Below are 20,050 nucleotides of genomic sequence, written 5' to 3' on the forward strand. Positions count from 1 at the left end.
GTACTCCAGTTTTTCCTGTCATCTTTCATTCCAGCAACACTCTCCAATATCATTACATTTCATCTGTCAGTCATTAATCATTGCCCCAGAGGAGTGCAACAGGCTTTGGCAGCTGGCACGATTCCCATCCTCACCGCTTCATTCATTCCATTCCTGACCCGGTCAGATGACTGGAAACAGGCTGTGGATTTTCAAGGAGCATGCTGAATAGTTAGTGGAGCATTTCCTTGGGCACTCCAAAGAAACAAGAGGTGGTGCACTAACAAATGAAGAAAAAATATAAATCTCGCATTATGTTGGCGACCCTGGGTTTCAGAGTGGAGTTGGTGAAGACATCTCGGAGAACTGTGTCAAAAACATTTTCGCAGGTTTTGACATGAACAAAAATGAAAGCAGATTATTAGATAAAATTCCAACAAATGTTGTTTAGATGCAGGAAGCACGGGCTAAGTGGCAAGAACGTTTGAGCTTCCCTTATGTTGTCGGAACTGTAGACTGTACTCGTGTACAAATTCAGAAGCCATATGTTCATGGGAATTACTACATTTACAGAAAAGGCGTCCCTAGCATTAAAGTACAGGCCACTTGCAATGGAAAGGAAGAATTCAACCAGTGTAGATGTATCACGGCCTGACTCTGTCTACGACTCCTGAATTTGGAGTAACTCCAATGTTTGCAGAGTTATGACGCCTCTGTAGGAAGTCGAAGGGATGACAACTTCTGCAGATCTTACAACTTGCTTACGTCACGCCGACACAGATAGGTCTTATGGCGACGATGGGATAGGAATGGCGTAGGAGAAGGAAGGGAGCAGCCATGGCCTTAATTTAAGGTACAACGATAGCATTTGCCTAGTGTGAATATGGGAAACCATCTTCAAGGCTGCTGACAGTGGGGATCGAACCCACTATCTCCCGGATGCAAGCTCACAGCTGCGCGCCCTTAACCGCACGGCCAACTCATCCAGTCCTGCAGATCTGGCTCCTTAAAAATTTCATTCAATTGTCAATATATTATTTTCATCATAATTAATGTTTGTTATTCATGTTATAGGCCTACCATTTTCCTCAATTTATTAATGTCGTGATATTCAGGCTATGATTTCCTGCCTTTCAGACGGCCAGTGGCAGCGTTATTCTCCCCCTGCTTCAGATTCATCAGCCGATTCTCCCATTATTTTAACGATATGCATTTGTTTCCCGTACACTTTAATTCTACTTTATATTTCAGTCTTGTTTTCATGTTTTGTATTTTTTTTACCAACAGTTGTTGGACGGAAATCCGTCTCCTTCTACCGCTATTCCCACCTCTGTGGAGTCCGGGGTGCGAATTTTGTAGCACATGTGGATTTGGCCCTGTTATACGGCCGGATGCTCTTCCTGACGCCAACCATTGATGAAAGGATGTAATCACTATTGCGCGTTTTTGTGATGGTTGGTAGCGTAGTGTGTTGTGCGAATATGAAGAGGAAAGTGATGACAAACACAAACACCCAGTCTCTGGGCCAGAAGAATTAAAGAAGAACAATAAAACTTTGATTTCCACCTATTCAATACTTTAAAAGCAATTATAAAATTAGGATCTCATCCTTATTTTATTGCTAAATTATTAAAAACCTAGGACATGTTTCATTCAATTTTTTAACATCTTCAGCCATACACAAAGTATCCTGCAATGTAATGGCCAACCAGAAGAATTAATCAGAGGCGATTAAAAACCCCGACCCAGCTGGGACTCTCTGAACCCAAGGCCTCAATGCTGACCATTCAGCCAATCAGACAGTTGTTGGACGGAAATGTGTAAGTTAAATTTAGCGTGTAGTTCACAATGAACTGCATTTATTGCACTTGTTTTCTTGTGCTTCTTATCCGGTAACTGACTTTGAAGACATAATTGTATGTTCCTTTAATATGGAGATAAAAGCGGACTGGAATTCCACACTGTCGTCTGCCATGTTAAGCATTGAACTACCCGGAAGTCATCAAAGTGTTTTCACAGTCTAAGGTGTTACATACATGGCACGTGCACGACCTTGATCAGTGACGCTGAGTGGCTGCCTCAGACACTCGAGTGTACGTTGTGCTTCCACTCTACATTTTTATTCACCGCAAATGCAGAGTGGAAGCTCATCAGCAGGGAGACATTCAGGTACTCAGCGAGCACACGCTCACTCGCTTAGACTCATTTTTTATTCACACCACCCATTGAGTATACCTAGAACCGCCAGTATGGTGTCTCTCTCCTCTGACAGTAGCGAACATTCTTTCGCTGTCACAATCCCCTCCAAGGCCTCCCTCACCCCTCCTTTCTCCATGAACCAATCATGACCATGGGACAATTGTCCACTAACCGCTCCCGGCAGTCCGGCTCCAGGCTTCGTCAGCTTGTCAGAGCACAGTAAACATGGCTCGCAGACCACCTTCCCTTACTGATGAAAAATTGCTCACTCTATTGCATGACATTCGAGATTTTAAAAAAACGGTGCATGGCTTTTAGTGCCGAGTGTGTCCGAGGAAAAGTTTGACTCACCAGATGCAGGTCTTTTTGATTTGACTCCCGTAGGTGACCTGCGCGTATTGACGAGGATGAAATGATGAAGACGACAGATACACCCAGCCCCCGTGCCAGAGAAATTAACCAATTATGGTTAAAATTCCCGACCCTGCTGGGAATCGAACCTGGGACCCTTGTGACCAAAGGCCAGCATGCTAACCATTTAGCCATGGAGCTGGACACATTCCAGATGATATGTCTGAAGTAGAATGTGACCCAGATGTAAAGGACTTAAGAGAAGAAGCCGCGGATGAAGATTACTGCCAAGCACATGACCATTCTGAAAGCAGTGATTCAAATGATGCTGAAAACCTGACTGTTCGGTTTTAATAATGATATACATTATTTTTGTGTTATCAATTCAACTTTGGTACTGAAATTCAGCATTTAGATTCAGTTAATGTATTCTGAACTTAGTAATACATATCTGAAAGGATAATGAGTAACTACTGTATATGTATTAAGAATGAAAATAATAATTCCAGTATAGCGGCCAAAATGCCCGCATCAGCAGCCCTAGGTATGCAATATGTTCCAGTGATCCTAGTGTTAAGGTATAATCACAGCCAGCATTTCTTTAAAGCTGTTCTTAATTACTATGTATGGGCAGATTAAGCCCAGTTTTACGGTCAAACTCCCAACCTCATAAAGATCACTCAATTTAATATTCTGCCTCAGTGGGGAGGGGTACGTAATTTGCAAAGAACCAAGACAATAATCATAATCAGTTTCTGGTCTAGAGATCTGCTAGCTCTAGCTAACAAAAGGAAAATCATGAAAATGTTTTCCGACGTATATCAGCACCTCGAGTGAGGCTAGCAAGCAGCAAAGATCAGTGTAAGGAAGGAATGTACTTGTGAATGTGTGGTGTTTATTTACTTGATGGCAGGCGCATATGAAACACGCAGAGTGTGAAATGCTAACTATTCCCCTCACAAGTAAGAACATGTGTATGTTCAGAGTTTGAACCCTGGCTTTTGTGTGTTCGACTCTTAGCGGTCCTGTTAAAAACCTGTGAGTGTGTGTGTGCACGTGCATGTGCATGCATGAACATAACTTTCTAGATTAAACCTCCTAGCTATACATCAAATAACTAGTAAGCATCCTGAGCAGGAATCGGCTACGCAGGTGGGGAGGGGCAAGCGAATGGGCTTACCTCGTTTCCCACTCCACCTGCTATCCAGTCTTTGTCTACACATCACGCTAAACTGACTTGAAGTGCGCTACAGTGGATGATAGGCTCCTTGCTTGCTCCTAAGTCAAGTTCTTAGATGGTCACACAGTTTCAATACGAGTTTTTAGTTCTATAGTTTGGTTTGGTAATGATGTAAGCTTATATTCTGTTGTGATATAGACTTCAAATTATACACTGTTCAGATATTAGACTTGTTAGTTGTTCAACTCTATTGTGAAATGGAGTGAACATGATTTCAAACTCCACTTCGAAACCTGGAAGGCCTCTGTGAGGGCAGGCACGCAAGATTGTTTACGGGTATGTGAGCACATGAAAAGCGAATCTGGATTGAAACTACACAGTGTGCAAACAGCTGCAGAAGCCACAGGCACAACATTAGTGAAAACTATAATGAAAGGAGGAGTGTCAAGTAAGGCCAAGAGTGAACTTATATTTACTATCCTGACTGGCAAACAGGGTGAATAAAAGAAAAGAATGGCAGTTGAAGATTCCACAAAGGCAGTTATTAGGAGGAAAATCCATAAATTTTATGTAAATAGTGCCTACTCTAAAAACTCTGTGTGCTGCATTAGAAGAGGATACCATGGTGATGTACAGTCCATCATATTTGCACAAATTTATATATATTTTCAGGTTCCTTAGGAAGATATGTCAATTCTAAATGAAAAATTTAATTGAAAGACAGGGGACCACAGAGTGGTGAGTGAATTACTTGCAGCAACTGAGGAACTTTAGGAATGAAAGGAGATGTGTTATATTTATCGACAAGACTTATCTTTGTGCTTCACATGTTACTTCTAAATGCTGGTAAGGGGTCAAAGAATCGGGACTGCTTTCCCCAAAGGGAAAGGGAATCGCCTGATAACAGTGCATGGAAGTGGAGAAAGTGGATTCGTATCTAATGCACTGGTAATTTATAAACCACATTTAAAAAAAAAAAGAGAGAACACCATGATGATTAAACTTTAATATTACTTTCTGCCAATGATGTATTATTAAATTCTTAAAGGTACAAATAGACATGACTTTCTTTTTTTAATCCTATGCATTCAGGAGGTGGTGGGTTTGAATCCCACTGCCAGCAGCCCTGAATATGGTTTTCCATGGTTTCCTATTTTCCCACTTGGCAAATGCTGGGGCTGTATCTTAATTAAGGCCATGGCCTTCAAACTCACAGAGGTCAGTATCTCACGTCGTGTTCATGTGTTTTGTCTCAGGTTTGAGACTTTCCATTAAGAGACATGCATGTATAGACTGTTAGGAGAACCGTAGTCAAGGTATCGAGCCAGCTCTTTAAACAGCACATTAACACCTGTTCGAACTAATGTGTATGATGTAAAATTTCCCTGTTAACATGCGTTTTATTATGACAAATCCCACATAGCTTGCATACGTCAGTTTGAAACCCAGGGTTGCTACTTTAAATGTGCGTATGCATATTAACATTTGTTTGAACTCGCAAAAGTTGCTAATGCATGTTTTAGACAATTTGCTTCTAGCCTGCATGTACTGCATCAGTTCAAACCTCGGAGAGGTTGCTATCTCACTGCATGTTCAGAATACTATGTGTGTTTTCTGCACGTCTGGATGCCTTCAACATAGTCATTCATGCACCCTGGATGGTCTATGGAAAGCTTGCAGGGAGGAATGGAGAATCCTTATGTCGGTGCTTCATCGGAAACTTCAATATCGGGCAATAGTCGACAGTGCTGGGCGTCCAACAGAACACAACCACTGGCAGTGGCGAGTTATCTAGTGAAGTGAGAGTATCCTTGAAAATCAGTCGGATATAAGCAGAATGTCCTCTGTATTCTGACTGAAAGCCATGATCACAATCCAATCTTTTTTAATATGAAAATATAAAGTATTTACAAATGTTTAATATATTAATCTTATAAGACTTGACAACATTTGGCCTTATACTCTGCCAAACACCAGAGATGAGTCACAGCAACTCATTCCAAAACAGCAATCTCGTGATCTAAATTACCTTACATAGTATTATCACACATACACTAGATAATAAAAGCCTCTCAGAAAACATTCCACTCACTAAACACATATATGTACAGAGTTTCATATGTATTTCAACCACACTTATAACTTACGTACAGAACTGACAAAGACAATGACTAGAAGAAGGATATAACATCCATAGTGGCCCATACTGGGTCTTCCATAACTCTGCTTCCTGTTTCGATATTGCATATGATACAACCATACTTAAGAATAGAAATGACAAAGACAATTACTAGAAGAAAGATATAACATCCATAGGGACCCTTACTGGCTCTTCCATAACTTTGCTTCCTGTTTAGAAATTGCATGATACAACCACCTTTAATACAATTTAGAAACTCAGACTAATACTTCTACTTATGTTGTTGTCTTGTGCCTGTGAAAGGACACTAACTTCCTAGTTATATGATCCAATAAATGTCACAAAATGAGGAGAGCGGCTGGAGTTTTGGAGTTTGTATTTGACTGCAGGCCTGAGTAGCTGAGACAGTAGAGTGCTGGCCTACTGGCAGGTTTGATTCCAGCTCAGTCTGTGGTATTTGAAGGTGCTCAAATATGTCAGCCTCGTGCCTTTAGATTTACCAGCAAATTAACGAACTCCTGCAGGGCAAAATTTAGGCACCTCAACCTCTCCGAAAGCTATAAAAGTAGTTAGTGATATGTAAAATCAAGAATATTATTATTCATTGAACTTTTGGCCTCACATTCAAGAGATGGACCAGTTGAGATAACTACCTTGTATAATGAAGAGAGGAAAAAAGCCAATTCTGGCAGTGCGGACTGGCCAGTACTATCCATAAAGGAGGCTAGAAACATGCAACACACCTTCCTAGTACAGTTGCCAACTTTCCATGTTCTCCCTGCATTTTCAGTCAGATTACTCTCATTATTCTGCAACCAATAATGGACCGAAGAACTAAAATGTTACAGGACCATGAGAAAATCAAATACAAACACAACAAAAGCTTGATATGTTGATTACTTATGTAGTTTGACCCTAAAGTAAAGATTAATATTTCATTTCCTGTTTACATATTGTAACAAAACAATTCTTTTCCAATCTAGGAACTCAATAGTGCATAATTAATTAAAACAGTAAAGCCAGTCTTTAGCGGAATCCTTATGAACTGGAAAACTGTCCACATCGGAAAATTTTCCTGGTCCCGTGCATTATATTCATGTAAGTTTACCTGTACTTAGCGGAAACTGTCTGACCCAGAAACAAGAAAATTTACGACTATAATGGAAAAAATATGTAAATTGCCTTCCTAACACTTTTCAGTACATGTGTATTCCAAGCGGATCTAAGATGGCCGAGATACTGATTGCTACAACAAGCTCCCAAACAGTGTAATTATGGTAATGTCAGTGCAAAAGATTACATGGCCACTGATCTACAAGCTGAGACAGAGGTGGCATTAGAAAACATTGAAGAGATGGTCACCCATCACCTCCAAGAAAAGGAACAGAAAAAGGATGGCAATGAAGACGATGAAGAAAATGGTCTAAGTAACGTCAAGTCCTACAGACATACCATACCAGTTGTAAAGAACATTGTCTATTTCGCTAACGAAAAATGATACAGAATTGTTTGACATAATTTGCCGTGCCCGCATTTTAATTTAGAACCGTGCTACCAGGGATAGTTGTGTCCAGCATACAATTCTGGATTATTGGAAAAAGTACTGTAAAGTATTACTACTGGTGTTATTTCTATAAAATATGCAAGTGTATGTACTGTACTACAAAGTTCAAAATAATTAGGGGAACATGTTTTGTAACGACTGGTATGTGAACGTCAATTTGGTAGATGGGGTTCCAATGGTTGTACAGCATACCTTGAGACCTTAGCTACTCAGGGTATGTCAAATCGAAGTCATACTCCAACTGCAGGCGTAGCCATGCATTAAACTGTCAGGTGACCCGTCAAAACAAAGTGAATAGCGGTGCGTCCGTGTGTCGTCGTGAGGTACACAGACTATTGAAGTCATTTGAGCATGTTGTGATTCAACCAGCAGATCCCATGAGACACTTAACGAGGTTCAATTCGCAAGGGTCGTCACTTTGATCCAGGAAGGATGGACTTTTCGTCGTGTTGCCGTGAATCTCGATGTCTCTCCGTCAGTTATTCACCGCTTGTGGAATTGCTACAATGAGACAGGCCAGTTCACAAGGAGGGTTGGACAAGGTCGTGGACGCATGACAATCCCACAGGATGACCGATATCTGACCATCTGTGCGTTGCGGCGTCGTTCAGCAACTGCCAGAGAACTGCAACAAGACCTCAGGAGGGTCACTGGAGTCACGGTGTCTGACCAGACAGTAAGGAACAGGTTAAGAGAAGTGTCCTTATGACCCAGACATCCTGTTCGAGTGCCCCGTTTGATGCAGCAAAATCGCTCAGCTCGCCTTCTGTTTGCGCATACCCACATCGACTGGCAACTTCACCAATTGAGACCAACGTTGTTCACAGACGAGTCCAGATTTCCCCCAACATACAGCGTGATGGACGTCAATGTGTATGGAGACGCCGTTCAAAAATGTGTTCCCCTAATTTTTTTGATTGTGTACTATGCACAGTGATGAGGTTCTAAGCTAGAATAGATTTGTCTTAGAGCTGATCAACTAGTGTATATAAATGAGTGATTTAGAGTAAATGTATCTTCTACTGCATAAAATCATATAAATATACTGCTGGATTATCTAACGGAGGTATGCACTTACGGTTTTTATGTTATTTTTAACCACCTTTATGAACCGGAATCCTGTATACAGCGAAAAATTCCGGTCCCCTGGGTTTCCGCTGAGGACATGTTTTACTGTACTAGGAGAAAAGAAGTAACATGCAAGATGATCAGTTAAGGAAATTATGAATACTATTCAGCAACAACAATTCTGTGACCCAGAAGATCCTTTGTAACAGCTGCTGACTAATAAACAACAATAATTTACATTCTACAATAATTAATGTTCTTGTATCCTTATTTCCTCTTTGCAACTTGCCAATCTGCCATCATTTAGAGTAACTCTAACCAGAGAGTTGGGAAATGGAGCAAGACATAACCTTCTTTAAATAAAATTTCTCTCCTATGAATTTTCTTACTGTGCTAATGTTTTATGAATAGCAGCAGTAAGGTTTCCACACTGCTGAATCAAACATTCCCTGAAACAGAAAGAAAATACAAGGTTCCAATTTCTTTTCACAAATCATTTAATTTTTCCATCAAACCATCTTAATATGACAAATATCTTGAACATTTCTCTGAATGTACTAAAGTAAAGTAAAACAGTGACAAAGCAATAAAAGCTCAGAGTACAGACAGTGTCATATTGATGCTTGTGGCTCATGGTAGAATTTTAGTAAGTAAATCTAGTAACCTCTTATAAACTTGTTTCTTTCCAATTCTACAAATGTCATGAACTATGGGAGTGATGAGTACTTGCTTGCATTTGAAAGAAAAATAACTCCTCGTAAATGACTTGATAAAGAAACTGTTCTTTGGAATATATATACAGACTCCTAATTTATTTCTTGTCAGCATCTATATCTTTATCCAGCAGAGATTTGGTTTCTGTAGCATCTGGCAGAATAAACAATAAAATTGAATTTCCTGAATTTGAAATCAATTACATATCTGCTCATATATAGCTGTGAATGCCCTAGTAATATGAGAATGAATCTGCAATTTCTAGTTCTGTATTAATATAGAAATCTAGTAAGGATTTCCCATTCCAAATAGCTTCCAAATTTTCTCCATACTTAATATTACCTTCTCAAACAATTTAGCTCTACCAAAATCAAACTTACTTTGTTTTGCCATTGATACTCATTTCAGCATCACTCTATTACAGAAAAATTATTTCACAAGTACATTAAGAACTAGCTTGTTACTGGAAATTAATTGGGGAGCTGCTACTCCAGAGTGTTAACTCTTGGAAAATGTAGATATAATATCTTATTTCATGTGCAGGTCATGTCTTGCGAATCCTCCCCCATCTTTCTCCCAAGCTAGGGCTCATATACAGGCTGGATTTACAACACAGTAAAATCCATCACCCTCAGGAGAAGAACAGCAAAAAAGGCAGTTAGCTTCAATATTTCAGAATATCATATACGGCATGAATCTTGAAGCTAACCACGATAATGAATATACAACTAACAATTAATATTCTTGAGACAGATCCTGTTTACTTCACTAAGAAATGGGGTTTGGTTTTTTTCCTTTCTTTTCAGTGTTGCACTAACACAAGAAAGCTTTTGGCAACGTTTGGGTAGATAAGAACTGGACCTTAATTAAGGTACAGCTCTAACATTTGCATGACATGAAAACTGAAAACCATCTATGTGGCTGTTGATGGTCATGCTCAAATCTACCATCTCCCAAATGCAAGCTTACAGCTACATGACCAGTATCATGTAGTCAACTTGCTTACACCAGTAATTTTCTTGTTAGTAAGACATTGCTGAACCCAATAAGGGACCCTCCCTTTCATGTCTCTTTCAGTAGTCGTATGGTTATCAAAATAGAGAACGTAACATAGGAAAATTAGATGAAAATTCAACTCCACAGCCTATTTCCAGTTATTTGACCGGGTCAGGAAAGGAATGAATTAAGCCCCCATCTAGCAGCAAGGTAGGAATTGTGCTGGCTGCCGAAGCCTGTCGCACACCTCTGGGGCAATGATTAATGACCGACAGATGAAATGAAATGATACTGGAGTGTGTTACTGGAATGAAAGATGACAGGGAAAATCGGAGTACCAGGAGAAAAACCTGTCCTACCTCCGCTTTGTCCAGCACAAATTTCATATGGAATGAGCGGTATTTGAACCACAGAACCCAGCGGTGAGAGCCAGCATGCTGCCACCTGAGCCATGGGGTTCTAGGGAAACTAGATATATTCGATAACTCACTGTAAGTCACAAAAACATGACCTATGCATAAATCTAGAAACTAATATAGTATATTATTAAATCAATATTTCCTCCAATTAATCATGAAATAAATAATTTGACCAACCTGTTTTCACTTTCTAACACAATCACAGGAGGTTTTAACTCTGGTTCCAACTTCAGCACTTGATCTGCTATGGCCTTAATCACACCAGAACTGGCGGGAGAAACTTTCCCTTTCGCTGAAACAATCAACAAAACGAAGGTTCACTCTAAAGAGTACATTCCTGAATTTAAAATATTTGTCATACAAGACAGGAAAAAAAATTACAAAGAAATGTAAGGCAGTGGGAATTATTATTTTTTATTTAATTTTTTTTGCTAGTTGCACCGACACAGGTATGTCTTATGGCGACAATGGGACAGGGATTGGCTAGGAGTGGGAAGGAAGTGGCCGTGGGGTTAAGGTACAGCCCCAGCATTTGCCTGGTGTGAAAATGGGAAACCACGGAAAACCATTTTCAGGGCTGCCGACAGTGGGGTTCGAACCTACTATCTCCCGAATACTGCATACTGGCTGCACTTAAGCGACTGCAGCTATCAAGCTCGGTGAATTATTGTTTAAAGAGGAACCAACCTCAAAGAAATTTAACAAGAAGGTGAAGCATATAAGAAAATACAGACTACAGAAACTTATGCATCTTAGCCAGGTCTCCATTGATTATCATTTAACGAAATAAAAAAGCAAAGTCACCTCCGTACAGGCCATGAAGGCCCTTGGAGGAGTGGAAGGTAAAGGCTTCCACCATTGTTAACCTCGGCACGTGATGGGGTAGAGTGGTTAGCTCTACGCCCTGCCGCCTTTGCCCCCAGGAATTAACCTGGTACTCATTTTTGGTGTAGGCTGAGTGAACCTCAGGGTCATTTGCACCTCCGGAAGTGGAAATCTCGTTTCTTAAATTTTATGACTTCCTGACGGGGATTCGAACCCACGTCCTTCCGGGCGAACCGAGCACGCCTTGAAATGTAAGTTGCCATTTTGTCTACCAGTTGACATAATGTGTTAACTCAGGATGTTGAGGTTAACACTTTTAATACGTTAACATATTTTCCACTAGAAATAGAATTGTTCGTGAGATGTCGGTACATCTTTGGCAACAGTTATATTCAGACATTCTGGGTGGTCAGAAGAACCTAAAATCAATACCATGGGGAATTTTTACAGTGTGTTATAAGGGTGGTTCACAAGCCCCTTGCGATTTAGTTTTATGCATTTTTTTTCTTTTTCTATTTGGTTTACGTCACACCGACACAGATAGGTCCTATGGCGACGTTCTATGCATCTCGCCGCATTTACTACAATTCTGAAATACATTGGTCCCTCTTCCAAAACCGTGATAATATAGCGAGATGTGTAGTTACAGGTTAAAAACCAGCAGGAATCATGAGTGCCACGATTTATTCATTGCGAGTACCCAGAATGAACCCGCAAAACTACCACAGATGCGAAGAACATGTACCTTAAAACAGGAAGTGCACACACACAGAGACCAAGAACAGATATTGTATAGGCTCGAAACTGAGCGCTGCATGTCACGCCTCACAATAGCTCACTTGGCAGGGGCACGGTGGGAGTTGAGATAGCGGACGGCGCTCAAAGTTTCAAATCCCATGCAAGAATGTTTTTTTTTAACAGCCACTTAACAGGGATGTAGCAAGGTTGCATACAGGCTGACTTGTTTATTTGGCCCTGAAAAGGACCATTGGTATGGTGGCATATGCTATGGAACTGGGTTGGAAGAGGCTACGAAATACGTGACAGGATTTCGGTTACCTACGTCTCTTAACACAGCAACTGCTCAAACTGATGACCTCCGTGGTCGATTCAGAGCTGAGCACGATATTGTAAGGACCGTCTGGCTGGTTGCTACATCTCCAGCATAATGGATCGGCATGCCTCAGTGATGAGCTGTCTAAGATGACCAGGCTTGCTGGGCTCCTGCGCATATACACCAGTTGTTTAACACGGTGCCATAGGAAAATCTCCAGGGGCGCAAGTTTGGGCGATATGACGGGCCAGGGGACAGGTCCTCCACTTCCTAACCATTTATTAGGATAAGTTGCATGGAGATGGTTCCAGACAACCATTGCCGCATTTGGAGGAGCTCCGTGATGTTCAAACCACATCCTGCAGCGCTCAAGGAGTGGCACATGTGGTAGATCATCTTGGAGAAACTGCAGATAGCGTTCTCTCGTCAGAGGTCCCTCAAAGAAATGGGAACCAATGAGGTGATCACACATGATGCCACACCGTAAGTTCACACCCCACTGAACCTGAAAATCTGCCAGTCATACCCAATGGTATTATTCTTGCATTTTACGTCAATTAATGGTTCGATCGTTGTGGGACCATGCATCGTTTGTAAATAAGATGGTCACTAAAAAGGCACGATTAGTATCCACATGCTGTAGAGTACATTCACAGAACACCACCTGTGCTTCAAAATCATGACCATTAGAGCTCCTGGTATATGTGCAGATGGTATGGTGAAACCACTGGGTATGCAATATCCACAATACAGATACCCGGCTGATGTTCATCTCCTGTGGAATGGCCCGTGTGCTAGTGTGAGGGTAATGCCAGACAGCATCCAACACAACCTCTTCATTGTTAGCAAATGTCACGGGATGATCTCGAGCAGGCTGTGTCCTTCCCCGGACACAGTAGCCTGCAGACGTCTTTTCACACTCCAAAATGTCATGCCTGTTGGTTGTCGCCTATCTGGATAGCGTTCTTGTTACAGGCATTATGCCTTGTATGCATTCTGTTTAGTTTCTCCATAGATGAGTGACATATCTACCTATACATACTCGTAGCTGGAATACATCGTGAGTCAGTGAATAAGCTTTGTGTTGTGTTATGACTTGCCTTGAGATAGGGGAGTTTACACAGCTACATACCTAACTGCCATTGCATGTTGTTATTGTTCCAATAGGGCACACTTTGCCCTAACAGTGGTGTAAGAGCTTGGAACATGTACGACATAGCTAACTGGTTACCTATGCCCTAGCCACAGACCATCACCTCTTCATACTAGTCCAACCCAGCTCAATACCCTATGCCACGATACGTATGGCCCATTACAGGGCCAAACAAATCAGTCTGTGGCTGTGGAGGCTATCATTTATGCAACCTCACCACATCCTGGGTAACTGGCAGCAACATAAGAAATGCTTACATGGGACTGGAACCTCTGAGCACCGTACACTATCACAACTCCCACAGCGCCTCTGTCAAGCGAGCTATTGAAAAGGCTCGTCATGCGGCACGCAGTTTCCAGCCTATACAATACCTGCTCCTGGTCTGTGTGTGCACCTCCTGTTGAAAGGTACATGTTCTTCGTATCTGTGGTAGTTTTACATTATTGTTATTCTTTCCAGAATTCATAAGTGATTCCAATCACCTTTCCCTTTTTCAAAGTCTCTAATATTTCATCCGTGGTAATTGGATCGTCTAGTACATGCCTAGCGTTCTCCATATGTCCAAGTATACCAGTCTTAGATTTATTCACTTCCCGTTCATTATCCACTAGTAGCCCTTGAAATACATTATCCACTCCTTGCTTATATTTACTTGGTTGCTATTTTCGCTTCCTTCACAAATTATTTTTATTCTGTACTGCCCCCATTTTTCCCGAGCTAAGCCCAGCCATCGAGCGAGGAATCCCAAGGTGGACCGTTCGATCGTTGGCTATCACTTTCTAGAGGCATTTAAGGGTTGTTAAGGATTGATGACCAAGCAGGATAAAAAGAAATATTAAAACAACACTCTGACATTTATTCACATAAGCAGACAAATAACAAAATATTCTTGATGATATTTTCCTTTTTACATAACAGAGCTTTCATAATATCGGATTTCTTCCTCGATTTAGAGTGACACGTGTTCATATCTCCAGCTCTACTGTGCTGTAAATGAAACCAAAGAAGTAATTAGGCCACTTGCCTTTTTAAACCAAACATCTGACTGAAAGAATTAAATAAATTAACATGTGTTCAAAGTTCCACCAATTTAAGGTCGTCTCAACACGTGGTTTTTACAATGTACACAACTGAATTAGTCATTTACAGTATTTAATGTTGATCAATGGCACCAACATGAACTTCAGTAGCAAAGAAAAACTGTTTCCAAAACTCTCAAAATTAATTAATTATTATCTTGATTATTTTTATTATTATTATTATTATTATTCAATTAACCTGTTTCATTGTCACACGATCGTGTTCTTATTAATTCTCCACCGCATCATTTACCTAATGTTCATCATTAGCATTTCAGAGTAATGATATTTAATTAATTATTAATGACTTATTTTCACAATGTTTCAAAGCAATCATGCGGCTGACAAATTTCTACCTTTGATCTTTGCATTTCATTTCTATTTAAATTAATCTTAAAGTATTTCAGATTTTTAGAAATTTACATTACCAACGTATGAGCTAGTTAAATAAATTCTGTTTAAAAATCAAGTGCCTTCACAAAGTAACGAGATGATCTTTCCTTTTAAATCTCGCTAATTAAAAAAAATAAATTAAATTCCTTCCTAGTCTTCCTTGACTTAATTTAATTAAACTTTCCCTTAAGGGCATGAAATTATTTCTTAAGGCAACACACAACGACGAATGTGATCCGCGTCACAGCGAGTGCGCGACCAGATCAAAATTAAATGAAATCAACATGGCACAAGAGAAATATACACATTTACACACACACATTCACACTAGGGAAACACGTTTTTATGCACACTATTTACATCGAATCCTGATTTGGCAATTTTATTTATGATTTTTATCGATGGTCGGGACGCGTAATGTTTCGCAGAAATAATCCGTGTACAGAAATTCTCCTACATTAATGGTGGCTAGTGATCGAAGTCATGGGAATCACTTGGTAGAAACATATTTCACATATCAGCGCAAGTTCATCTAATTCATGAGATTATAATGGAAGATTCTAGTAAAATCCATAAACACTACCATTATGTGGGCTACAGGTTGAATTTACCGCAAGCGTGAGCCTTACTCGCATTATTTTTACTTCCTACCTGCGAAATACACTCGCAAACACGTGCTCCACTAATTATAATCTATCTTGCGCTCCAAATACACAAGAATAAATCAATATCACCACTAATTCATCATTTACTCAATTATGCAACAAATATCCCTCAGGATAGGCCATATTCCAGACCCTTCATGAACAGAGCACATTCCATCTCACATTTAGGAACTCTACAGTAGTTTTATGGCTCACGAGCGTTTACATCTGTTTTACCCGATCTTTAGTCAACATTATTATTATTTAAGTGATTATTACATCTACTGATTCTCCTGGAATGTCGTAAAATTAGATGACTTCATCATAAAAACAACAAGTGATTTTAAAAGACACTAGGTTCGACCCTATTCACTCAAAATGTACACGCAAATTTTCCGTCCGGTAATTTTCAATATTACAAAGAAAGTAGATTTATCGTGTGGTCAGTGACTATTAAACTTAAGCTCCTTAAGCATGGGAAGTCATTCAAAGATAACCTACATGTCTACTCTAATAGATTCCAAAATTTCATTCACACGTACCTAGTCTACCACGACACCTTAAGAAGTAGGAAAATGAAATATTTCTAACTACGGCAAACTGATAGATCTACGACTTAAGAAGAAAGACCTCTAGTTGTACAAAAGATAGGACAGATAAATTAAATTAAAAGGGTACTCAAGTTTTTGTAGAGTTCGATTCCCGTCGACAGTCAGTTATTTCAGCATACTCCGGCCAGTCTCCTTCCCATTACCAGAGACGCCTTACATTTTTACAGCTCCATGGAGGCTCTGCAATGGATGTCCCTCGATGAAATGATGTTGGTAATTGCGGAATTCTTCATCTTGAGGTGTTCAATTCCAAGACGTCTTCCGTTGATTGCTGGTCACAAGCTGTAACTAAGATGACAAAATTAAGTATTTTTGCACAAGCACACGCAGAATATAAACAGCTCGTCTACACTGTCACACTTAACTTGGCTCCTAGGTGTTTTTATTCCACAGAATTCACTAATTATCAGACTAAATTCTGGTAGAACGGACGTCGACTTGACTTGAAAATTTTCCTTCCACGTGGTCCGGTAATGTGATGTCTCACGCAGCGAACAAGCATTAAGAAAAGCATAAAGAGCATTAAGAGAGCGATTCACTCGAAGCAAGGCCTTTTATCTAATTAGCCCAGGGAGGTGTGTTCTTCAGCGAGAACGGTAATTGGCTGATGATCTCCTTTAATTTGCGCAGACTATTCCAGAAACAAGCTGGGTCGCGCGTGCGAAGGCAGTCACGTGGTTTGCTATAACCTTGGCACAGTCTCGCCGATGACGTATCGCACCCCTCTGAACGACAAAAAAAACTCGTTCACGGCTCGCCACAAGTTCCCAAGTGATGTGTTGCGGCTTCAAGCAGACAATAAAATTTTTGCTTTCCACTTGTTAAAATATTCGTAAGATCGCCAATTTTCACGGGGACATCTCTCCCTTGGTTGGAATATAATTTCGTTTGTAGATGAAATTATAACATAACAGTGTCCATTACTATTGTTCCGGAAAATTGGCCGTTGAATCACCTGGTAATAACTTAATTGAGCTCGCGACAAGTGTGAGACTCGGAGTTCTTCGTTCCGCTCCTGGCATCCAGTAGCCTAGTCTCTCCATACAGGGTGTTCCTCAAGTTTTATTTCCATCTTCAGTAACTTATTTTTCCCTTTTAACAGATGGTTACACGGTGTCAGCTAGTGGTGTAGGTGTTCGGTAGTCCATGCGTCGACCTGTATCGCACTTCCTTCTTAAAGTTTGCTGATTTTGCCTTCAGGATTCGTTCTCTCTCTTCTCATTGGAGATGAGGTCTTTTCTTAATGGCACCTTGGCTGTGCTCCTGACTCGAGTTGTTATGTTGGCTTCCCCGAGCCTTGGCCTCTTGGTATTGAGGGCTTTCCGCCCCCACGATATCAGGGTTGGTATCCTGGGTTTGGATTGCTCTTCGCCATCGTTCGTTTTCCTGTGTTGAGTTTTGAAGGTCCTTTAGATATTTTTCCTTTTCTTCTTCTCGCCAGTCTCTCCTTCCTCTTGAGTGGCGGAAGTCCTGGTTTCGTTTCCAGCTCCTTCGGTAATCTGAGTATGGTCGCTTCCTCTCGTTACGTCTGGAATATTCCCAGTTTCTAATGGGTCTATTTCTGCGTACGGGCGATCGATCACGAGGTGAATCTTGCCCTCCAGGGTTACGTTTCCACGTTCTCCCTTGGTTGACTGATTTCGATTCTTCCTCCTTATTCGTTGTTACCTGATGGATCTGAGGTTCCGAGTTTCGTCCCTGACGAACTGGTTCCTTGGACGTCATGTCTAATTGTCTTAATAACGCCTCAGCCTGGATTGCAGATTGTGTATTTGAGGCTATCATGATCCTCTGCACATCTGGTGGTAACTGTCGTGTGATCAACTTGACCAACTCAGGTTCTGATGGTGGTGAGTCTAGTTCCCTTAATTTTCTTAATTGACTGGATAGGAAGTCCGCATATCTCGTGGGCGTAGATGATGCATATTTTCTGGCGTATAACTCCGTCCTAAGGTTGTATTGGACGTCGCTATTCCAGTACTTCTCCAGGAATGCTTTTTTGAAACTTTCGAAATCGTCAAACGAAAATCGAAATGCGACAAACCAGGTATGAACTGAGTCTTCCAGGAATTTTTCGGTGACTCTCAACTGCCTTTCTGGTGGAATTTTCGCATCGCGAAAGTAATCCTGCAGTTCCCGAATGAAGCCTTTCGGAGTCACGTTTCCTCTAACGTTATTGAATTTCTTGGGCTGGTCTTCGTGAAGACGAATTATATTTACTATTTGCGTCTGGCCGGTTGTATTCATTTGAGACGCGTTTACTGTCGGCTCTGAAGAAATGTCAATTGTATTCGCAGCGCCTGTCCCTGCAGTTGCAAGTGGAGTTGACGTCTGACACGTGCCGGTTACACGTTGCTCCAGTAACGCCTGCTTCTCTAGCAATGAGTTGGTGACCTTGCTAGTGTTCTCGTTCTGGATCTTCAGGAGATGCATTTCATGTACAAGCTCCTTGATTCCATCCGTGTACTCCTTTCGAATCCCTTCGGTTTCAGTTTTTGACTCAGTCGTGACCTTGTGTATGGCATTCATCAGGGTGGTTTTGATGGCTTTTATTTCGCCCCAACTATCCTCAAGCGACTCGTGGATATAATCCATCCGTTCTGAGCTATCGACTTGGGATGTCTCGATTTTGTCGAGAATGCCCTTTTCGACTTGTAGCTTTTCGTTTAATCCAATGAATTTCTTCGCCCAAGCCGTTTTCGTAACCTTAAGGTCCTCTGAATTTGTGTCAATCTTTTCCTCAATATTCAGGAATGATTGTTCAACTTCGCCCTTGTATTTGTCGATTCCAGTTAATATGTCCTGCTGAACGTTCGCCAGTCGTTCACTGAATTCATTGGACATGCCCGCCATAGACTTGGCAATATTTTCGTTTACCTCCCTTTTCATGGTAGCGAAATCATTTTTGACTATTACGAGCTCGCTCTGCATTGAGGCTAGCTTGCCGTTAAAAAGTTTAATATCTGAACATATTTTTCCTAAACCTTCTTCAGTTTGGTTTTTAATGTCCGTCAACTTTTCTTCAATAGCTTCCCCGAGAGATTTTTCGAGGTTTATTTGTGCGTCACTGAGATCACTAAGTCCTTTTTCTAAGTGTACCTGAGTGTCACTAAGTTTTCTCTCTAAATTCACCTGACTATTATTGAGTTCAAAGAGTCCTTTCTCTAAGTTAGTTTGACTATTATTGAGTTCAAAGAGTCCTTTCTCTAAGTTCACCTGATTTTCACTAAGTTTTTTCTCTAAGTTTGCCTGATTTCCACTAAGTTTTTGTTCTAAGTTAGCATTGATCCTCTCCTCCATTGCCAACAACATCTGCCTTAAGTCCTCCATAGTTACAATTATTCATTAAATGGCTATTCTGGTACTGGAAGGATTCTGATCGGAATACTGAAATATTGGGAATCGAACTCCATCAAATTTATGAAGGCACCGATTTGTTGATATCATGAAAGTTCCAAATTTTCACCAATATCGGTCGCAATTATGAATCTAACTTTAATTAATTATCATCGCAGCAAATTCAAATTTCTAATTACCAGCAAGAATTTGTTTTTAACAATATTCATACAAGTTACATTTAACATGTGCTTATGTTAGCCACAAGAATTTGGGCGAATAAATGTGTCAGAGTCAGCCTAATTTACTTGGTCATCTGATCTTGTCAATGTCATAAACACTGGA

The 20,050-nt window shown here is 40.6% G+C and overlaps 1 protein-coding gene across 1 annotated transcript in view; it reads right to left on the reverse strand.

Moving 5' to 3' along the window:
• Positions 1-8,621: 8,621 nt before the first annotated feature.
• Lamtor5 (Late endosomal/lysosomal adaptor, MAPK and MTOR activator 5) overlaps positions 8,622-20,050 on the reverse strand; it is a 38,537-nt gene continuing 27,108 nt past the window's right edge. Inside the window, exons 3-4 of the mRNA XM_067139244.2 lie at positions 10,788-10,902; positions 8,622-8,930 (exon numbers count right to left, since the gene is read on the reverse strand). Of these exons, the coding sequence (XP_066995345.1) occupies positions 8,867-8,930; positions 10,788-10,902 (179 nt within the window). The 3' untranslated portion in view covers positions 8,622-8,866. The remainder of the gene's footprint in view (positions 8,931-10,787; positions 10,903-20,050) is intronic.

This window comes from Anabrus simplex, chromosome 2, assembly GCF_040414725.1.
Source record: "Anabrus simplex isolate iqAnaSimp1 chromosome 2, ASM4041472v1, whole genome shotgun sequence".
Classification (NCBI taxonomy): domain Eukaryota; kingdom Metazoa; phylum Arthropoda; class Insecta; order Orthoptera; family Tettigoniidae; genus Anabrus; species Anabrus simplex.